A 23,117-nucleotide genomic window follows, 5' to 3' on the forward strand; every position below is an offset into this window, starting at 1 on the left:
ATTCATCATTCTGCAGACAATGTAGCCATGAGCATGCCCAAACTTAGGCTTGTTTTTAGAGGATAAGTGTCTAGTTTGTCTCTGGGATGTTGCCTAAAGTCCCTCTAACTTACCAGGAGTGAGATACCCTGGTATGACTTCTAAGAATGCAGGATTCCTTCTATCCTACAAACTGCAGCCTGAATTCCAATTATTTGTATCATATTTGTTCCCCCAAATAACTAGGGGTTAGTTGATTCAGAAAAATCCCCTTCAATAAGTATATCTGCTATTATCTTGATCTATTTATTTAAAATTAAATTATATATTTTTAAATTCATTTTTTGGGGGGCAGCTAGGTGGCTCAGTGAATAGAGCACTGGCCCTGGAGTCAGGAGGACCTGAGTTCAAATCCGGCCCCAGACACTTGACACACTTACTAGTCGTGTGACCTTGGGCAAGTCACTTAACCCCAACTGCCCTTGCTCCCCCTCCAAAAAAAAAAAGGCAAAAAAAGAATTAACTTTTTTTTTTATTCCTCTGGTCCTTCCCTCCCAACAATGAATTGGGAGAGAAAGTCCTTACAATACGTATGCATAGTTAAACAAAACAAATTCCCCCCTTGGCCAGCACTTAGCACAGTGCTTGGCATAATAAATGCTTAATAACTTTCAAATGTTTAAATATGTCTTTCAAATTTTTAAATCTCAGCATTATATATCTTAGTTACAGGAAAAAAGAAAAGGATTTGGGTGGTAATAATAATTTTATTTTTTAAATAATTTAAATTTATTTTATATAATAATCCTTTAAATAATCCCTAATTTAGAGAAATATATTTTGAAAAAATTAAGATTAAAAAAAGACATAATTACAACCTGGTCCCTCCTGCCCAGTCCCATGTTACTGAAAAAATGGAGTATGCACCTTCTCATTAAGAATGGTTACTAGATGATCCTTAAATGGGGCAAAGTTGCATTTGCTTAATCATTCGGTTACTTAATCAATTACTGAAATGGAGGCAGCTAGGTGGCTCGATCAGTGGATAGAGTCAGGATAGACCTGAGTTCAAATCTAACTAACTTCAGACACTTAACTAGCTGTGGAATCCTGGGCACTAACCAAATGGCACAAATGTTTCCAAAATAAAATCTAAAATGAGGCTCGTGCCAAAATCGTGCCTATACATGAGCCCTCCTACAAATTATGAGTCATGGACCAATGGAAAGTCCCCTACTTCATTCTCTTTCTGTGTCACAAAGAACAGTTCCTTTCTTGCTTTCAGCATACCAGTTAGAGACAGAATATGATGAGAAATCAGGAGTGCAGAACCCTTTGCCTTTCAAGAAACAATGACCCATCACAGGAGAAAAATAAATCACTTGAGAGTCGCACACAAGTAACTTAATAGATTTCTGTTCTTTTAAAATAGAGAAGTGTTTATTTTTTTTTTATTAAGAACTAGGAACTTCATTAAATCAGTAAAACAAAAATCTTTACTTCATATTCTAGCTCAGAGCAAGGGCCTTCCCTAGACTAAGGAAATATTTGGGCAAAGGAAAGGATAAGGGTGAGACAACTGGAAAAAGGAAAAGTTAAGAATGGATAGGAGAGGAGAGAGGAAAGATATGGGGGGTGGAAGTGGGGGTGGAGAGAAGCTGCTTTAGGTTAGAGAAAGATAAAAGGAGAAGGGAGAGAATGAATGGAAGAGACATTCTTATGTGTAGAGAAGGTCATGATCTGAAGGGTGCCCACTATTCAATGAAGACCTTCTAGGCACAGAAGGGTGTGCTTTCTTCTATATGGACTGAGGGAACAACCATACTATTAAAATAAAGACTGTTCAAAGTGGGTCCTATTTGCAATGTGGTCAAAATGGATCCACCAATTCTCCAGCTGGTGTCTCTGGATATATTTAAAGGAAATTAATGAAAGCCAGAAATTTTCCATTTTAACAGCTGGGCCCAGCCATACTGATAGAGGTGAACATATATAGAATTAAGCCTTGCTCATTCATGCTGCAGAAGCTATGTGCTATGTACAATTTGCTCTGGTTTTTTTTTATATTTCTTGTATTGATATGATTCTATCACCTTAGACACAGGGTCTTTAAATGAAGATTTCAAAATAACTGCCATTTCTGTAAAATACTGCTGTGTTTTGACCAAACTATTTAAGTGGGAAATACAGTTTTCTTAAAAGGAGAAAAAAAAAGAGTGGTTTTGGAAACCTTGTAAGACAATCCTCAATTTCTTTTAAGACCCACTTAATTTCTAGGGTACTAAAATATCTTGTGGGCTTCTCTCTTCCTCTCCTTTAGTCTCTTTTTCCTTTTCCATTTTTTGAAACACACCTTTTCCCCTGAAGTCATCTGATTTTGTCAGTTAGTTATAATTTGGAGTACTCTGTTTAGAGCCCTAAATATTTTTCCTCTTTTGTGTACATTTATTCTGGACTTCCAATAAAAGTATTTTTTTCCCTGCATCAGTCTTTAGGCTTAAATTTTCTTCTCCTTTCTTTCCTAAACACACTGACACAGTAGCAAGAAAAGCAAAAACAAAAACCAAAACAAAACATAAAAAAGATGGTAAGTGACTGCATTACCTAAAGGTTTTGAGGCTAGATTGGTCTGAATGAGTATTAGGGTATCTTATTAAAGTTGTGAAACAGTGTATGTAAGACAAGGTACCTATCATATTAATATATTTCCCTTTTTCAATATTCAAAATAAAAAACACAAACACCCAAACCTGGATTCTTTGGTTTATTCTTTCATTGTTCTTACTGTTCAGCTGTGTCTGACTTTTTGTGAACCTATTTGGGGTTTTCTTGGCAAAGATACTGGAGTGGTTTGCAATTTCCTTCTCCAGCTCATTTTACAGATGAGGAAACTGAGGCAAACAGGGTTAAGTGACTTGCCTAGGGTCACAAAGCTAATTTCTGAGGGGGGATTTAAACTCAGAAAGATGAGTCTTCCTGACTCCAGGGCCAGCTTTCTGTGCATATGGCACCACCTAACTTGTCCATAATCTTTCATACCAAGATATTAAAAGTTAATTGTGTCACAATTTGTATGAGCATAATGACTCACCCAGAAATAGAAAAGGCTCTTTTTCATGGAACTAACAGTTTGATACAGAGGATTTTTAAGATATTATCACTAAAGACTTCAAAGCTATGTCACATTTTTGTAACTACATATAAGGATAAGTGCAAAGAACGTGAAATTACTCAATTTGTTGGATGAAATTTATTAAAGGGCCATCTTCCAGGGCCTGGAAATTCCTTGTATTTTGGGAAATTTCTTTAGCCAACTTAAATTTTTTTAAAATCAATTTTTCACAAAAACTGACATTCCTACTTACCTGGTAGAGGTCATTTCTCATGTTAATGATGTCATCAGAAAGCAAACCAGATATCACTTCTAGAAGGTTCCGTACCAATTCAGCATGAAGGTGGATGATTGCTAAGTGTAAGACACTAAATATAAAGACAGTGACAATAAGCAATTAGTGGAGGAGGAGGGAAAATCATGAATTTGTGAAATTATGAATTCATGAAAATAATGTATTAATAGGTTCATATTTAATGGCCTAGATGCACCAATCAGAGGTTTTCTAAGAGAAAGATGATGTTTGTCCCTGGTGGTCTTTTTGAGGTACTATGCTGTAAGATTTGTATCAAGACTTGAAACTTGGGGAAGGCATCATACATATAGACCATTAAAAATGTCACACTTTCCAAAACTTCCTAAAGAATTTCCATGTGTGTTTCAGAGAAGAAATAATTTTCCCTCCATATGGGGATTTCCCTATGGTCAGGAGTTTTGATTTCTTTTTTTTTCTTGTCATTCATGTGATAACTCACGGCCACAGGATTCAGACGGCTAATTAGCTAAAGATGAAAAAAGCTTAAGGAAAATGAGTTGTGTTAGCAGGAAAAGATGTCTGTTGTCTCTGTTATTACAAATCATTCTCTTTGACTGAATCTCAGCTCCTTAACCCAGTGATGATGATAATGGTGGTGGTGAGAAGAAGGAAGAAGAGAAGATGATAATTATTATCACTCCTTTCCTCTACCATCATCATACACACCCTGGTGCCCAATTCATTAGGACAGATATGCTGCTCTAAATATTCATGCAAATCCCTTTAGACTGGTTGTATAGGTAAGGACAGGCCCTCACCAGGTCTTTTCTTAGGGTTTTCTCTACATGCCTAAACACACCTTATTGCCTTTCTTCCCCTGCTCCTACAGTACACACATTTCTCTACTTCTCCGGAAGCCATTTCTTTTTCTTTTATAAAATTTGTCTTTATTCAATGATATAATGAAAAATAGATTATATGCCAAATGGTGACAACAAAAGAAGTAATTATCCAATCCTAAAATTCCTTCCAATCCTTATGATTGTGAAAATATTTTTTAATCTCATAAGAATCAATCTGTAGACAGATCTCAAGTTGTGATTTTGTCATTCAGCATTATTTCACGCAGACCTTTTCATATTTTTGCTGTCATCATTTTTAGTTAATAAAGATTTCTTATTATGGCCTTATCAGCTCTGTATTTCCCCTGAAAAGTTCACTAGAAAGAAGACTATCTGCTTTCATGGTTTTCTCTTTGAATTATACATTATTTTGCACTAAAAATATTTTCTGGTATACAGTTATTGTGGCATTAGACATAAAGGCTATATGAATTCTCTTGGACTGTATAATAATAAGGTCAGTGGTTACACCACATCCTTGGTTGCACTGTGAGGAATGAGAAAGTTGATCTCTGATTGCCTGAATATCCAGGGTTATTATTTGCTTTAAGGATCTGCTTGGTACAAACCAAGGGAAACATTTAAATATGGAAAAAAAGCAAACAAACAACAGACTTACTACAATTAATTAAGGTATTACAGAAGAAAGCACAATTGCAACAAATACAGGTATTTATTAAGTCAACAAGCATTTATTAAGAACCTACTATGTGCTGAGCTCTGGGAATGCAAAGAAAGGTCAAAGACCGTCCTTGCTTACAATCTAATGAAAAGATGATATTCAAATAACTGTGTACAAACAAAATATTTCCAAGATAAACTGAGGATAATCACAGAGAGAAGGTGCTGGTATTAAATGGGACTGGGGAAAAGCTTTTCATAGAAGGTGGGGAAGAAGAGAAGGCAGAAATGAGGAGAGAGAGAATTCCAGGCATGAGGCACAGGTAGTGAAGATGCATGGAGTCAGGAGACAGAGTGTTTTGTGTGAGGGAGAGGATAACGTCAGAGGATCATAGAGCACATGGAGAAAAATTATGCAGAAGAAGACTGGAAAGGGGTTGGGAAGTGTGGGGGTGGGGTGGGAATATGAGGGGCTTTAAACCTAAACAGAGAATTTTGTATTTGGTCTTGAAGGTAATAGGGAGCTGCTAAAGTTCACTAAAGGAGGGCAAAAGGTGTACAGTCAGATCAGTGGCTTTAGGAAGATCAACTTGGTAAGTTCTCTGTAGCCTTTTGAAGACTGTTTTGGTGCAAACTTTGTCTAAGGAGAACAATTTGTGGGTTGGCTGAAAAAAGTTTTTATAGGTAAGGGCGGGGAAAAGACACCAATGAGGGCAAAGTGGAGTTGAAGATATTGCAAACAATAGTTAAAAGAGAGGAAAGTGGGTGACCTGAGGATGGAAAGTTCGAGAGAAGGAAACACTGCCTTTGCCCCCAGGGATCTGCTCAGGGGCTGAGCTAAGCAGAACAGACACTGGAGGCTAGAGTGTCTGAAGGCTCGTCTCCAAGGACCATTTAAAAATAAAAAAAAATCTGAGGAGCCCAGATACTCATTCAACCTTGGGATACAAGGGGTGACCTCCCCATGCCTCCTTCCTGGGAAGCAATGTCTAGATTGGTGACAACAATCAATGTAACCCATGAAACAAGACCTCACCAAGGACTGGACCTCTATATAACCCATTGCAGTTCTCCTTCCCAGCAGGCTGCACTATCTCAGACACTTCTGTTTAGGGACGTAGGGACGATGAAGACGGCAGTCCCAGCTAGGGAAGAGGAAGGTGGCTGACAGGACAGAGCCCCATGGGCTTCTTATATCTAGACAGCCAGGTGGTACAGTGGCTAGAGCATTGATCGTGGAGTCAGGAAGACCTGAGTTTAAATTCTGCCTCAGATACTTACTAGCTGTGTGACCCTGCACAAGTCCTTTAACCTCTCTGCCTTAGTTTCCTCCTCTATAAAATGTGGGTAATAATAATACCTACCTCTCAGGGATGTTGTGAGGATAAAATGACATAATATTGGTAAAGTGCTTAGCAAACCTCAAAGCATTATTTAATGTTGGCTATCATTATAGTTGTCACCTGGACATCTCAGAACGCCCCACCCTGGCAGCCATCTGACAGATTGGTGCAATCCTTGCCATCTCCAGACCCACTCCCTTCCCTTTCTCTCCTCCCCCAACTTCTTGCCCTCTATAAGAGTCCCACTTACTTGTCCCCATTGTCATCCTGCACCGCAGTAAGATGACGCTGGACAGCCAGCAGCATCTTCACATCGCCAGTCACTGCATAGTCAAAGAGAGCGCTGGCGTGCCTTTTAGCTAGCTGCATGGCCTTCTCTAGGAACAGGTCACCTGCAAGGTAATCACCCATCTTCATCAAAGAGCTGATAGTAATGGTCATTATACTGTATCTTGTGCCTATTTTCAAAGGCAATTATACCCCCCCTGACAAAGGATAAACATGCAGAAACATTTAACCAATTAGCCCACTTTCTCTCTGACACATACATTGTTTTACTTGAAAAGATTTGGGGGCTTACATTAGAAGGAGCATGGAAGCCAATAGTTAGTCCTTCCAAAAAATAGGACAGTTGAGAATTCAAACTAGTGTTTATTAAAGAGAAAAAAAATGCTTGAGGGGAGAATTAGAAAGATCTGTCAACTTGAGAAGAAATGAGCAAACAACCATTTTGATCTTAATTCTTCCACTCCTGATAAGGATTCTCAGCCTAAAACCCCAAGCCATATTTGGCTCTATTTGAGATGTATAATCAGTTCCTTAGTGAAGTCAACATTTCATTAGAATCTGACAGCAGCGATGACAGATTTATTGTAAATTAAAGGTTAAAGTTATGATTCTTTGGGGGAAAAATAAAACCAATAAGGGTCTCAGTCTCCCCACCCAGACACTGTAGGAAAGAAAGGGGTAGCCTAGCAAAAACATATAATCGATCTGCCTTTGGAAGACAGTTTCCATGAGCCGTTAGGTTTCTATGACTTATTTCCTCTTGGCAAATACTCTGAAATATCACAGATATCTGAGCAGTTCTCAGTATTTTCAGCAGAGGGCAGAAATAATAATACAAATAATTCATCTAGGAAGTGGCATGGAAGAAGACCAGGAGAAATTGTTTAGCCTGTCTTCTTTTCAGATAAACCTTCACCTGAGCCTGGTTGAGAATTCTAGGAAAATTTGGCCTGGAAAAAACTTGAGCGGGTAGAGGGGGTGGAAGGAGGAGTATAGAAATAAGGTTGCCACCTACAAATTTCAGAATGGCTCGGCTGTGGTAGAGAGATTAGGCTTGTTCTCCTTGGCCTAGAGAGCAGACCTAGGAGAGACAGGTAAAACCTGTCAATAGGTGGGCCGAGGTTTGATGTAAGAATCACAACTGTCCAAGGTGAACGGGGGCTGCTTTGGGAATCAGTGGGTCTCCCATCTCTGGAGGGCTTTGTTCAGTCTGGGTTACTACTTTTTCAGATTCTGGATTTTCTAGATTAGAATAAACATGATCTCTGAGATTCCTTCCTATTTCCAGATTTGGGGATTCTATTGATAAGACACTCCAGTGGGTTACTAAGGAAGGTTAGGGGGAATCTTCTCTGAAGGACAGACACACATCCTTCTTGTATGTATTATCTAGGGCAATTGTATTTGTAAAAAAAAAAGGCTGCTGATGGTGGAATAGAAAAAAATAGAGCTGACATGCATGGTTTATACTGGGTCCCTAGAGTATAAAATTCTACAAGATATTCTATGTTGGTATTAATATGTCAGATTTATCTCAATATTAAAAACAACTGCTAGGCCCTTTTAATCAGCTTCAGGACCTATCTTGTTATGTAGAACCTCCAATAAAGATTAATCATTTACTTATCACTCACCCTGTAACCTACAATCTTCCTCCTCCACTCCCACTGTGCACGTCAAAGTAACCTCATCTTCCCCAGTGACTTGGGACTTATCTTCTTGCTTTGTGGTTTGTAGTATTTTCCCAGAAAATTCTGCAGAGTCCCTGTTATCTCTGTCGACGCAGCCTTCATGGCCTTGCTCAGATGAGGAGTCTAGAGTTTCTAAAAATAATGAATAAAGATCAGGTGGTTCTCAGTCAAATTGACTCCCACTATTAGAATATGATACGTTAAGGAGAGCCTAACAGTACAGCATAGGACTCCACTGAAAATAGAGAAGAAAAAAAGTTATTTTCAGAGGGTTTAAAAATTCCTACAAAAAAGTAGCACGTTCAGTAATTTTCAAAATTTCACTTTTTTAACCTCTGAAATGAAACTATTCTGTTACTTTAAGAGATTAAAAGCTTCTACTAATTGTAAATGAACTTTTTTAGGTTAAAAATGTGTAAAAAAATGTGAAGTTTATGGGTAATCCTTTTTTGTTCTTTGTATATTTAACTATTCGTGTTTGTTGATGGTTAAACTCATAATAAAAAACATTAAAGAAAAAAATTTTGAAGTCCAGATAATTTTCTTTCTCCTTATAGCCTACTAATGGAATTAGTAGGCTCTACTTGGATATTCAGGGCAGCTAGATGGCACAGAGAATAGAGCACTGGGCCTGCAATCAGGAAGACCTGAGTTCAAATGTGGCCTCAGATACTTACTAGCTGTGTGACCCTTGGCAAGTCACTTAACTCTGCTTGCCTCAATTTCCTCATCTGTCAGATAAGTTGGAGAAGGAAATGGCAGACCACTCCAGTATCTTTGCCAAAAAAAACAACAACAAAAAACCAGCCCAGACAGGTCATGAAGAGTCGGACACAACTGATATGACTGAACAACAACAATGACATGGTCCGGCAGTTCAAAGTGTGGCCCCATGGACCCCTAGGGGTTCCCAAAGGCTTTTTTGGGGGTCTTCAAGGGCAAAACTATTTTCACAATAATGCTAAAATTTTATTTTCTTACTAAAATACTCATTTTCCAACTATTATTTGCAGGGGGTTGGATTTTCTTCATATACTTTAAGACAACATATTGCAGCAGACTGACATCAGAAAGATATAAGAATCGACTTTTCTTCTATTAAGCCAGACATAAGTGAAAAAAATTTTTTTAAAAAGGAAAACAATGGCATACTTCTCAGCAAATGCTTTGTTCCTGAAAATATAGTTTTTATTTTCTTTACATAATAACCTTCTTATATGTTTAAAAGGAATAGCAAGCTGTGCATAATAGACTTGAAGTTTCACATGTGATCATCTTTTTTATTGTGATGGAAAAGCTTGTTTTATTCCATAAATTTAAAATTCAATAAAAATTAAAAAAAAAAAAAAGAAACAGGGGCGGCCAGGTGGCACAGCTGGATGGATGGGAAGATGGCCAAGGTAGAATGTGAAGCTTGGCTAAAGCTGACCAAATAAATAATAGTTTTTTTTTCCACAAAAATGTTATTTATGTTAACACATCATGGGGTTGTTATTATTTTTAAACAAATTAATAAGTATTTTAAATTGATCTGTTTTAACTTGTACTACAGAAAGTGTTGATAAGGCAGAACCTGCAAAAAATAACTGAGTTATCTCTTTTGGAGCCTCAATAATTTTAAACATTGGAAAATTTAAATTGAATTTAAATTTAAGTTTAATTTAAATTTAAATGTAAAGATTTATAAAAAAGATTATAAAATTTTAAGATTGAAAAATAATTTTAAGGAGCTTAGGTAAAGGGTTCCAAAAACGAAAAGTTGGAGAACCATTATTATGAAGGTAATACTGGCCTACATGGCTTTCTAGGTCCCCTCCCACTCTATAATTCTGTGATTCCAATACAACTTTTAGCAAAATATCTTGTTCTTCAAGATGTGAATAGAAAACTTATCATTGTTGGGGTGGCCAGGTAGCACAGCGAGTAAGAGCACCAGCTCCAGTGTCGGGATGGCCTGGGGATCGAATCCGGGCTCAGATACTTAGCACCTACCCAGAAACACCTGGCCGTGTAACCTTGAGCAAGTTACTTAACCCTGATTGCTTAAAAAAAAAAAACACCATTGTGGCAAAACTATAAACACCTTTCTTCTTTTGGTGTTTGTGGATTATTTTGTTTTTGTTCTTCCGTTAACATTACAAAACCCAGCATTCATTACCATGTTTCATGCCAGCATTAGACTTGGTTGTGCCAGGATGGAAGGGAATTCCACCATAAGAAAATCCATAGGGAGCAAAGCCATATCCTAAAAAAAGCAAAGGAAAGAAAAGATGTGGCATTATAATTTTTTTTTTTAGTCAAAAGGCAACAATGACATCTCTCCCCAACTACCAACCCCAATTCTTGGGGTGAATGATATATATCTCTACCATAAATCAGAAAGCTCCAGCAATTCTGGAGGAGGGGCAATCATTGCCACCAGAGTTCCATTTGGACAAAAGTTTCTGATCTTCTATTATTCCATTAACTAGGAGATGTGTGATCATGGGGCAACTCTTGGGTTTCTATTTCTCCCTGTATAAAACAGAGATGATCATACTGGCATTATCTACTTACTGGGGTTGTTGTGAAGAAAACGGAAAATATTAACTGTGAGCTACTTTTCCTGGGTTTGGGAGGTGTGTGTGTATATGTATGTGGAAGATAGGGAGAGGTGACCCATTTCTTGAATAATTAAGAAGATAGGTTTGGGCTTCCCTTTGGTTTAAGGGAAGGTCAATGACATTACACGGGCAATACAGGAGAATACAGAAACCACCAATTTAACCCACAGCCTTATTCTGTAGGAAAAGAACATTTTACCCCAAGGAAATGCCATGAGTCCAAATACAGGCTTAATATATTAACAGCATTCCTAAAATGAGACCTCATCAAAAGGAAAAAGACATTTAGTGATGTATAAAAAATAGCACTGCTTCTAGGCCATGCATGGGTTTTCTCTAAGTTGGATTGAGGGAAAAGGAGTGGGGAAATGTGGTCTTCATGCAAACTGATAACATGGAGACTCTGGATGGTATTCTCACCTGGGCCGGCAGTTCCACTCCCACCACCTCCGCCTCCGCCACCATACATCCCTCCTCCTCCTGTTCCAGGACCACTCCCACCACCAAAACTATCGGAAAAATTAGGCATGAGTTTTTGTCGTTTTCTTTGGACTTCTTCTTTATCTGTATTTAAAGAAGAGAAACCGAAGGGGAAAAAGATTAAAACAGATTGAATTCGTTGATACCAGGAGCCACAAAGAGAATATCAACACTGTGAATATATTTTTAAACACTTTAAAGGGAAATTGAAAGTACTTACAGAGAACAGACACTAGATTTCAAGAAGTGCTGTATTGGTGCTTCCAAAGGGTAACCAAATTGTGCAACAGATACAGTGAGACCACAAGAAAGGGCACACCCAAGTCCTACCAACACTCTCGGGGCCCACAATAGTCCCCAAGTCTCCTCGCAGGAGTTTCTACCTTTGCTATAGCTACCAAGATGAACAGGGTTAAAATGTTTAGAAAAGGACAAGAGAGAAGACATTGGGGATATTTCTTTATTCTTTCCTTTTCTTTTAAAGCCTGGAGCTGGGCAGAGTGGCAGACTGCCTGTGATTTTTTGCTCCAAGAGGAGGCAGAGGAACCAAGCAGGGTTGTTCTGAGCTGCTGTGGGGCTCAAGCCCACACAGAGTCTGGCTCCAAAAATGAGCCCCTGGAGAGGGGCCACCAAAGTGCCAGAGGAAGGAGGGAGCCTAGATGGAGACAGAGGTCAAAGTTTCCTTATCAGTCATTATGGTCCAGGAGAGCCTGCTGCACTTGCAGCTGGGGAAAGATTGCTAGACCCACTCTAAAAACCAAATGAACAAAAAAAAAGACTGGACTTGTTATTTCACTGGGCATAATGAACTCCCCTCCAGGATAAAACTCCTTTATCAGCATTTGCTCTAAAACTCCCAGAGCTGCTTGGGGCACTAAGGGGTTAAGTGATTTGCCCAAGCTCACACAGTCTGTTTATGTCAGAAATCAAATCTGAACTCAGATCTTGGGACTCTGAGGCAGACTCTCTAACCACTATTCCATGCTGTCTTTCAGTACAGCTAGGTGGTGCCACAGTGTATAGAGCACTGGGCCTGGAGTCAGAAGAGCTGAGTTCAAATCCAGTCTCAGACACTTATTACTAGCTGTGTGACTCTGGGCGAGTCACTTAACCTGATTGCCTGTTTCCTTGACTGTAAAATAGGTATAATATTAGTACTAACTTCCCAGGGTTTCTGTGAGGATCAAAAGAAATAATATTTGTAAAGCCCTTATCACACTGTCTGGCATATAGTAGGTATTATATAACCCTGTTTGCCTCAGTTTCCTCATATGTAAAATGAGTTGGAGAAGGAAATGGCAAACTACCCCAATATCTTTCCTAAGAAAACCCTAAATGAGGTCATGGAGAGTCAGAATAGACCGAACAACAAAATTATGATTGTGATTTATGATTATTACTTCTTTTAAAGCAAATTAATCAGCACAGGAACTGATGGTGGGGAGGGTGAAATGAAAAAATAAGATGTCATCAGTCATGATAACCCATGAAATGGAGAGGAGAGAGCATAAACCTAGTTATAAAGGAAAGTCTCCTTCTGCTCCATGAATTCCTCAGGTCATAATGATGATGATTTTTAAAACCAAGCCCAGATATTTTAAGGGATTGCTTCAAGAGGGAAAGGGCCAGGGCTGGCCAACTTTTGAGGAAATACACCACCTGTAGAAACTTCACTGATGTGTAATTTTAGAGAGGAGTGGACCTGGATCTGGGGAAGTTGGCTTCACTACTTTCAATGTGATTTCACAACTTTTTTTTTATATTTATCACTTTTTATTTTCCTTTTAGAATACGGATCAAACAATTATTTTGACATCATTCTGATGATTTCACAACTTTTAATGTGTTTGTTGATTCCCCCCTAAATTTTACCATGATGAACTAAAAGCCCAATTCATTTGTACTTCATGGCACTCTGGTCCTTGACCAGGTGGAGAAGCCTGAAGAACAAGATGGAAATATCCACCATCAAGTAAATTCTAAAGAACAGATGGAATCTCAAAGGAGACCAAAGTAGGATTTTGGGTTTTCTTATGCATTTTGTTTAGCTCACACCACAGCTGTTTATCAGATGTATTTTGTCTGAAAAATGGGAAATTTGGAGACAGTTTAAAAAAAATAAAAGATTCCCTGACAATACACATCACTATAATTATTAAATTATTATTATAATATAATTATTAATTATTAAATTCCATAACAAATATTTGATTTATTTCAACTAAAAACAATTCATGCAATGAATCGCACATAGTCATCCTCATTATATCATCATTCAGACCATCATTCTTAATCTGTCTTTGACTGAGCATAAGTATGGTGGCCCTGGGCCAGGCTCCTGGCTTATTCAGTCCTATTTCCTCTCTCTGAAAAGCATAACAAGAGGATGTATTATTGTGAAAAGTCACAGCTACTCATCTTGAAAATAATCTGAATGGTCAGAGAATTAGAGAAATTATGGAATTATTGGGCCCAGATAGTTTAGATACCATTTAGGCCCCAAACCATAAAGTCCTAAAGACTAAGTGATCTGTTCAAGGTCACATAGCCAAGTCTCCTGATTTTTGGTCTGGTGACTTTTGCTATTTACATCATGATGCGTTGAGTCAGATTTTCCTCCCTCCCCAAACAACTTCTTCCTTCAGGCTTCCTTTAATAATATATTACAGATCAGATAGACATCATTCTAGTAAAACCTTTTTTAAACTATATTTTCAGCAAATATTATCTCTTATGGTAAACCAATTTCTAAATGTACTACCGGATGTCTAAAATACAATAGGTAGATGGATAGAATGGTGGACCTGGAATCAGTAAGTCCTGAATTCAAATCTGACCTCATAAATTTACTAACTGTGTGATCCTGGGTAAATCACAACCTCTTCTGGCACCGGTTTGCTCATCTATGATAATAGTACCTGACTCCCAGGATTGTTACAAATATAAAATATTTGTAAAGTAGTATGTAAATTCTAGCTATTATTTACTAATTTTATTTCTTCTGACTTATTCCTCTTTCAAACTTTGCAAGGTACCCCTAGTTTACATGCACTGATTCTTAAAGTCTATATTCATCCACAATTATATAAAGTTTGGTCATACTATCTCTCAGCTTTGGTTTTCAATTTAGACCTTCTTACTCCTCTTCCATACAATGACTCTCCTTATTCTCTTAATGATTTTTGTTGACCTTCCTGGACTTGTCTATTTTCCTTATGTCTTTCTTAAGATCAGTAACAAGAAATGCACATAATATTACAATGATTTTGTGCCATTATAGGGTTTTGTATACACACACCCACACCCACACCCCATACATACATATTGCTGATAACTTTGTGGGTTTTTTATTTTGCATGTGTACACACACATATACATACATATGTACATATTACATATGTGTGTATATGTAACAATGTATATGTATGTGTATAGGTATATTTTCTGATAACGCCTAGCACCTTTAGTTGGTAACCAATCAGCCAAATGTCTTCTCAGAATTTTTTACAATAACTCTCCAATCTATTTCCTGGACCATAATGGAGGTTGTGTGATCTGAATACAAGTCTAGCCTCTGACACATACAAGTTGAGAGACCTTAGACAAGTCATGGATAATCTCTGAGTGTTCAAGGCATTTCTCCTAGAACCAACGCTGTTCCTGATGTATGTCTGGAGATGGAGTTTCCTCACTGAGAGTTCCTAACAATTATGAGTCAAAGGTCCAGACCAAAACAAACAAACAAAAACCTTTCAGGTTTAGAGCCCGTACTCCTAGTAGTATAATGTGAATAATTTCTCTCTGTACACTTCCTCAAATAGAACTCACCTGTCCTTGTCCTGCCTAGTTCCACAGCCAGAGGAGAGCTTGCTCTCAAACAAATTAAAAGAGCTATTTGTAAAGCACTTAGCAAAGTCCGTTGCACAGTATATACTATATAAATGCTAACTGTTGTATTACTATCATCCTACAGTTCAACCCTGGAAGGATTTCCCTACCCAGAAGTTTGATATCATCTGCACACTGGGAAATCTGACTGTGCATTTTCTCTTCCAGATAACTCATGAAAATATTAAACAAGACTAGCCTCAGCACTAATCCTTGCAGAATGTTTATCTTTGCCAAACAAACAAAAAAGTGTCCTCTTGCTTTTTCTCCCACACAGAATTCCATCTTTTTTCTCTGTGTTTTTTCCATAGACTGCTCTTGGATTCAGAATGTATTCCCTCATTTCTGCCTTTTAGGATCCTAAGCCACCTTAAAAATCCAAATAACCCCAAAGAAATGTCAGCTCCTTCCTATATAAGGTCTTTCCTGATTCCTGTTTCTACTAGTGCTACCATTTCTCCTTTCCATTCCCCCACTAAAATTAGCTGGAATTTATTTTGTGTATGGAAGCAACTATTTACTCAAGTGCACCAGTAATCTCATCAGTTTGGGAAATCCCTTCCTATAACCCACTGAATGCAACTCATCTATCCCTGCCTAGTCTGTGCAACTATCCTCTATGGCCTGGTCAAAAGTCTGCCACAGGGAGTTCCAACTGACGTACTGGAAGGTCTTTCATGCTGTATTCTTTAACTATGTTATTTATATATTTATTATTATATATTTTATTATATTATTATTCTATATGACATATAATATTGTATTTAGTATATCATTACACACTTATTATCTATTTTATTGTATTATTTTATATAACATATAAAATATATCACTGTATATTACATATTTATAAGTATATATATCATTTACTCCTATACAAAGGAAACTCCTTGAGGGCTAGTTGTCTGTATCCCCAGCCCCAAGAATAGTGCCTTGCATTTAGTAGGAAATGTTTGTTTATTAGTTACTTAACATAATTATTACAAATCAACATCCCATAAATTTCTAAAACAATAACTCCAAAAGCATTCTTAACAGGATGTTTTTAATGTTTCCCCAGTTTTGTATTTTCCTTTTTTTTTTGCTCCATGAGACAATTCGCAGGGATATACCTTGGATATACCTCCAACTGTAATCTTTGCTGATCATATGAGCAAAGTGTTTTGTATTTGGGGAAAATCCATCACAAAACCTTGAGATCTCAAATAAGATCTCAAATATTGTTTAACAATATGATTAAAATTTGCTTAATGCAAGAATGCCAAAGTAGCAATTGTTTGGCTCTTCTCAGGAAAATGGACACCTGAGTTCCAGGGGACCAGCAATCACAAAACTATCCAGACAGACACCATACTTATATGTCTTAAAGAAACTATTGCAAGAAACAAAAATGACTTACCTTTAATTTCTGGGTAATACAGAAAAGGCTTTGGCTCACTGGTTTCCAAATCAGACTTCCGCCGAAGCTGGACAAATACAGAGGCTGGCTTGGTGATATTGATGTCTTTATACTTTGGAGTTTTGAATACAATGGCAAACTGCAAGATACAGAGATCCAGGTTTATGTAGGATAAGGATGGGTAGCTTCTCTGTCTCAGTAAATTTCTGGATAAAAAAGTATTTTAAATGATCAAAACAGTCTAATTTATATTGTTTAATTTTCCCCAGTGTTTTAAAATTGGTCATGCCCATAAGTATAAATTTCACATTTTGAAGATGGTCCAATAAATGGGCAGCCCATTCTCTTCCTCTTCCATATCAGCCCTAAAAGTGTGTTATAACTGCTTCTAATAGCACTGAAATAACTAGGTAGGGGAGATGGGGGGGAAAGAAAGAGAAATAAAGGGTAGCAGCCCAGGAGACTGTCTGTACTCTCAGGAAAACTCAACTAACTCCCCCAAATAGAATGAGCCCTGAAAACTCATATGCTTTAGTACGCTGCTGGAATAGAGGCAGGGCAGTATGGTGGCTAGAAAGCAGGAATTAGACTCAAGAAAACCTGGCTTTGTGTCCTACCTCAGTACACACTGGCTGCGTGACCCTGGGTAAGTCATGTAACATCTCAGTAGTGGCCCAGACACTAAGTTGGAGATCCTTACTGGGATATGTTTTTCTCACTGCTAGGAGAGGTGTGCAGAAGACTGGACAACAGGTCTGATTTCTCTCTACCCTTTTCCCTGAATGATAATTATCTCCTCATCAATATTCCTCAACATTGGGCTTCCCAAATTCTCAGCTTTCAAACATAAGCTAAGAACCTGCAGCCTCAAGGCCACTTGTGGCCCTCTAGGACCTCAAGTCTCTTTCATCTGTGAAGTTTGGATTCAGTCAAAGGGCCTCTCTTGAAGATCTAGAGGGCCACAGGTGACCTCGAGGCTGCAGGTTCTTCACCCTTGTCATTGGACAACCTTTCTGACTTTTCATGATGGGATAAAGTACACTAGCTAGAAGAGGACCTGAGTTTGAAGACCATCTCTGAAAAGAAAGACTTTGCAGTGAAGTTCCCTTTAGCATATTTCATATTTATTTATAGGGGTGGCTAGAGGGTGCAGCGGATAGAGCCCCAGGCCTGAAGTCAGGAAGACTTGAATTCAAATATGACCCTACATACTTCCTAGCTGTATGACCCTGGGCAAGTCACTTAGCCATATTTGCCTCAATTTCTTCATTTGTGAAATGAGACAGAGAAGGCAAGAGCAAACCATTGCAGCATCTTTGCCAAGACAACCCCAAATGGGGTCACGAAAATTGGACACAACTGAAATAACCAAAGAACAACAAATATTTATTTATAGGCTCAAGCATGCCACTCTTATGGGAAGAGAATGACATTTAACGACTAAGTCATTTTGACTATTATAAATACCCAGATTAACTACAAAGGACATACGAAGGAAGACACTATCTGAATCCAGATAAAGAACTGATAAATAGATGCATAGAATGATTTTACATATATATGCATATTTTTGTCTAATAATAGCTATCTCTAGGATGGGGGGAAGAGGAGGGAAGGAAAAAAGGAAAGAAAGAAATTTACATGACAACTTTATTATATATTTAAAAGGAATAACAAGTTGTATATAACAGATTGGCAGTTTCATATGAAATCATCTTCTTTATTATTCTTTTATAGAAATACTTGTTTTATTCCATAAATTAAAAATAATTTTTAGAAGAATACAGTCTCACTGCCTGTGACTCATTAAGGAAACACAGGTACACATACTGGAGACTTGTCATAGGGACTGAGACTCAGAGGTTAATGGGGACTTGCATGATTAATGAGTTTCTGGGGGGCACAAAAACCCCTCACAGTTATGTCAAGTGTTTCACCACAGGATTTAAATAAATGTTTATGAGTAATCCAATTCTTTCTGTGAAGACAAAGGGCTAGATTTCGTCATGATAAATGTTCACACTTATATAGCACCCAGAGGATATAGAATACTTCCTTAACAACAACTGTATAAAAGAAGCTTTCATGTCATAGTCCCTTAATTTTGCAGACAAGGAAACTGAGATTTGAAAAGGATACACTCGACACAAGGCCAGGTGTCAAAGCTGAGACTGAAATCCAGAAATTGTGATTCTAGAGTCACCGTGCCCTTAAATTGCTGCAATCTCTCAAAAATGCACAAAAGTGATAATTTTGTTTCATTTGCCCATCAAGACTATGAGCTCCTTGACACTGTTCATTCTTTCACTCTTTCTTTCATTTATTTTGCCTTTTTTTTTAGCATCCCCAGGGCTTATAGTGCCTGGCTAGCTGTCGGTTCTTTATAAATGTTTTGTCAACAGACTCTGTTCATTCCTTTTTCCCAAATTCCTTTTTCTTCTCTTATTGCTAAAGCTAGAATTTCTAGCACTCTCTCAAATAGTAGTGATATATCTCTCAAAAAATATCAAAGCATCTCTTTACCTGTCTGTGAACATCTGTGGGAGAAAAATCTCCAAAGCCTTCCCAGAATCCACCATTCTCCTCTTCTTCATAAAATCGAATTTGGATGTCGTCTATAAAAGAGTTATACCTCTTTATGGATTTTTTAAAATGCTGTCTTATAAGCAGGTTAAAAATGAAGGAATCATAGAATCGGAAAGATGTCTTTTCAAACCACCCCATAATCTATCTTGATTCTTGCTTATCTGTTACCCTTAATGTGACCTTCAAACACTTCAAGCCACTACCTTCTCTTGCTAAAAGTAGCCAAGAAACTTCTGGAACAACTGCTGGTACCTGCTGAGGTCCTAAGTTCATCGTGACTGCACAAAATGTTTGATATTCTTTGACTTTTTCCCTATTCTTTCTTTTATCCTAATTCCTCATCCAATTAATAAAACAAATTAAGTAATTTTTTGCCTAAATTTTTATTTTTTTATAATTATAACTTCTTGCCTTTCTGAAGATTTTGTAATGACTCTCACTATGTTGGAAACAAATGAGTAGTACATTACCATTATTATTCACTGTGGGATGGGGTAAGAGATGGGACAGTCCCCATTTATTCTGGCAGACTTGAAGTCATAGACTGGAACATTTACCATAATGAAACACATCTGAGTCTATTCCTTGCTTCTTTTTCTTCTTATCAGGAGGAAAAATGAATATGCTTTGTTTGAAAATAACAGAGATTTGTCTGGGAGTGAAAATTAGCAAATGTTTTAAGGAATCTATGAGTACACAACCCTAGTTTCAAATGTTAGATAGTTAGTTCAAACTACAGATATTGTTACTATAGCTTCAAGAGACCCCAGAAAGCTCCAAATGAAAAGCAGCACATGCTGTAAGTTTTAAAGGAGTCAATTGAAAGGAGTCTGGAAATAAAGTTCTCCCTATGGAGTCCCAGGAAGAAGATGTGTGTTTTATGTATAATCCATGAGGACCTATGGAGGAGAAGACAGAGAGAGAAAAAGTGATATAAAACTTTTTCCTCATCAGAACTGGTATAAGTGATGTTATAAAGAAACCTTTAAAGAGAATTCTAGCCAGAATTTGGGAAAAGATGGTAAGCACAATGCATTTTGGGAAGACTCTCCTGTAATTACCGAAGAGAAGCTAAAAACGCTGGATTAATCTGACTTATTTAACAAGAAACTGAACTTGGCTATTATACTGAAAAGAAATATGAAGATTGTGAAGATACCTGAATCTAGAAAGGGATCGAATGAGATGAAACTAAGTTTCCAGACAAGTGAGGAGGAGTCATTTGCTGGTTTGAGGTGACATAGGCTAGGACGCAGTTCACAGTCACAGTGTTATAAATAGTTACATAAGACTTTGCTAATAATCATTGTTCTCATTTGTTAACAAATTGCCTATGTTCTGTAATTTAATATATTTATTTAGTTGTAAGGAATTGAGAGTAAATACCAATAGGGAAGTTTTCTCTAGTCCATTAAATAATTAATATTTGATGAACGAAGGTAGAATCTCGCACAAATCAATTAGCTAATGAAAAGATACTGAAATCTTATTAATGAAAAACAAACTATGCAAATACGCTCTTGTATCACTCCAGAGTTCTGAAGGAAAGAAAAAAATAAACACATAAGTGAAGTGGCAAGTTTAGGGGGAGATGGACTATGCTCCACCCCACAAGCCCAGACATACCCTTACCTTTCTGAACCTTATCACAAAGAAGATAAATCTCCTCCCCTCCAGTCACACAGCCTGCCGTCCTGTCCATTCTTACAATCTTCAAATTTGAGGCATTGGGGGCTTCTGTTGGCAGAATGCATAGTAACAAAACCACAGTTCAGCCTAGATTTCAGAAGGCTCCAAAGGACAAAGCACTTTTTGCAAGAGAGGTTAAGAAATTTCAAAAAGAACATAATTTTCACCTAATATATTTTAAGTGGATTAAGAATAATGCAAGGAAAATACCTTCTGTCAAAGAGTTCAATCTATATTTGGACATTAAGTCAGGTCAGTAAGAATTTCTCAAGCACCAAACACTGTGCCTTTAGCCTTTAAGCACTAGGAAATGCATTAATTTGTTCTTCCCACTATACACCTATGAGAGAAGGCAGAGGAGGATGGGGAAGTAGAAAGAGTGGTAGGACTTTTCCAATATATTAGGAGGCTACCTTGTTCTAGGTATTATCTTAGACAAGTTTCTGATCACTTGGTTATTTGGTTCTCAATTCAATCATAGATCCATCAACCAACAAGTTTTTGTTGTCGTTGAGTTGCTTTTCAGACATATTTATGACTCCATTTGGTGTTTCTTTTTGAGCAACAATACTGGAAGGGTTTGTCATTTCCTTCTCCAGCTCATTTTACAGATGAGGAAACTGAGGCAAACAGGGTTAAGTGACTTGCCCAGGGTCACACAGATGTTAAGTGTCTAGTCCAGATTTGAACTTATGAAGAAGGGTCTTCCTGACTCTTGGCCTGGCACTCTATCTACTGTGCCATATAGCTGCCCTACAACCAACAAGTTGTAAATGCTGTGTACCTGGCATTGTGCTGGCATATAGTATCATTTGTATGATAGAACTTTTAGGTTGACAGCACCTTAAGAGGGTCGAGGGAGAAAATTCAGTTAAACTATTTGACAATTCCTGTTCTCAAGTAAAGGAAAACAAAAATGTTATTTTCCCCTCAAACTAAATTAAGGTTCTGTGTGGTTAAGGGCAAAGGTTTCAGTGTGGTAAATGGTACGATACAAAGCTTCCTTCTTTGCTCCCAGCTGTGTTATATGGTGATCTCTAATAGAGAAGTCTTTGCCTTTTTAGAAACCTCCAAGTTCCCTTTAAACATGTTATCAATAATGAGAGAAACCCATCTATGGGACAATTGGAAGGTGAAGACTTTGCTACTTAGTCCAAGCACCACAAAATCTTGATGAACCTACAAGTCTCTTAACAAATTTGACTGTCAGATCTCGTTGCCTGGGGGATAACACAGCATTCACCCAGATCAAGTAAACAGCTGGGCAAACAGTGTGGTTCTGGGGAAAAAAAAAACAAAAACCTGGCCAGAAGGTCTGTACATTCTATCGACTGAAATGCTTGCTTGACGTGCATTTTCAAGCAAGTAAGTGATTCTTAGTATTTCAATTACATAAACATTTCTTGTGTACTCATTTGAATACATGGTGTCAAGAAATAGGAATAAGGTGAAGGGAAGGAACTTAATACTTTTTTCACACCATCCCATTAGGATCCCAGAGGAAAATTGATGGTGTTTTCTTCATCTCAGAGGACCAACAGAATCTCCTTCCAGGCTTCTCTCTGGCACTGGATGGACTGAAGTCACATATCAAGAAAGTCTGGTTTTTCAGTTAAGAAGGTTGAGATTTGCACTTATGGGAGTGTGTACTTACTGCTATCATAGATTGCATCTGAAACCACGGGCTCCAGTCTTCTTGTGAAGCTGCCTGTGCTGTCTGGAAGAAAGGCTGTGAACATCAATCGAACCACACTCAGGTCCATCTCTTTTGTTTGCTGGAGAGCTGCCTGTCGGATGATCTCCTTTTCCCTGTCTAGGAATAAATGGAGCAGGTCATTTATTCCACACTCAATGGAAACTCAGGAAGGGAAAGGACATTTAACTGTGATGCTTTTGAGGGGTGGAAGCATATTTAAAAACCTCCTTGTCAGTTTCCCTAGAAACATTTAAGATGTAAATATTTCTGTAATAGGAGAAAATAATGATTTTTTTAAAAAAGTTGTAAATATTGCCTTCATTTAAAAAACTTTCCCAGACTTTTTCCAATCTAAAAGTGTGTTTAAAAGGTTAGGAAAAAGCAGGCTTTCTTAGGGAAATGGATTAAAAGTGGAAATGAAATCTTGAACAAGGAGAGCCTCCTGTCCAGATAAAATCACTGCCTTTCCCATCCCGAGCCCATCTTTGGCCATTCAGGAAAAATTAAGATATTGATCAGAGGGAGAAGAGGTGCCCCTTGATTTACTCCAGGAAAACACTTGTGGGGAGTGTCAAGGAAGGAAC

General features: G+C 37.7%; 1 protein-coding gene across 3 annotated transcripts in view; it reads right to left on the reverse strand.

Moving 5' to 3' along the window:
* Window positions 1-23,117, reverse strand: part of NFKB1 (nuclear factor kappa B subunit 1) — a 159,139-nt gene that overhangs the window by 17,109 nt on the left and 118,913 nt on the right. For all 3 annotated transcript variants that reach the window (XM_069093942.1, XM_069093941.1, XM_069093943.1), the window contains 9 exons: window positions 22,492-22,650; window positions 20,781-20,885; window positions 19,086-19,177; window positions 16,563-16,701; window positions 11,216-11,359; window positions 10,351-10,437; window positions 8,136-8,324; window positions 6,464-6,605; window positions 3,345-3,459 (listed from right to left, as the gene is read on the reverse strand). In XM_069093942.1, coding sequence (XP_068950043.1) covers window positions 3,345-3,459; window positions 6,464-6,605; window positions 8,136-8,324; window positions 10,351-10,437; window positions 11,216-11,359; window positions 16,563-16,701; window positions 19,086-19,177; window positions 20,781-20,885; window positions 22,492-22,650 — 1,172 coding nt within the window. The remainder of the gene's footprint in view (window positions 1-3,344; window positions 3,460-6,463; window positions 6,606-8,135; window positions 8,325-10,350; window positions 10,438-11,215; window positions 11,360-16,562; window positions 16,702-19,085; window positions 19,178-20,780; window positions 20,886-22,491; window positions 22,651-23,117) is intronic.

The sequence above is a fragment of the Petaurus breviceps genome, unplaced genomic scaffold, assembly GCF_028583685.1.
Source record: "Petaurus breviceps papuanus isolate PSGF00001 unplaced genomic scaffold, PetGlider_PUasm1.0 126, whole genome shotgun sequence".
In the NCBI taxonomy this organism is placed as follows: Eukaryota; Metazoa; Chordata; class Mammalia; order Diprotodontia; family Petauridae; genus Petaurus; species Petaurus breviceps.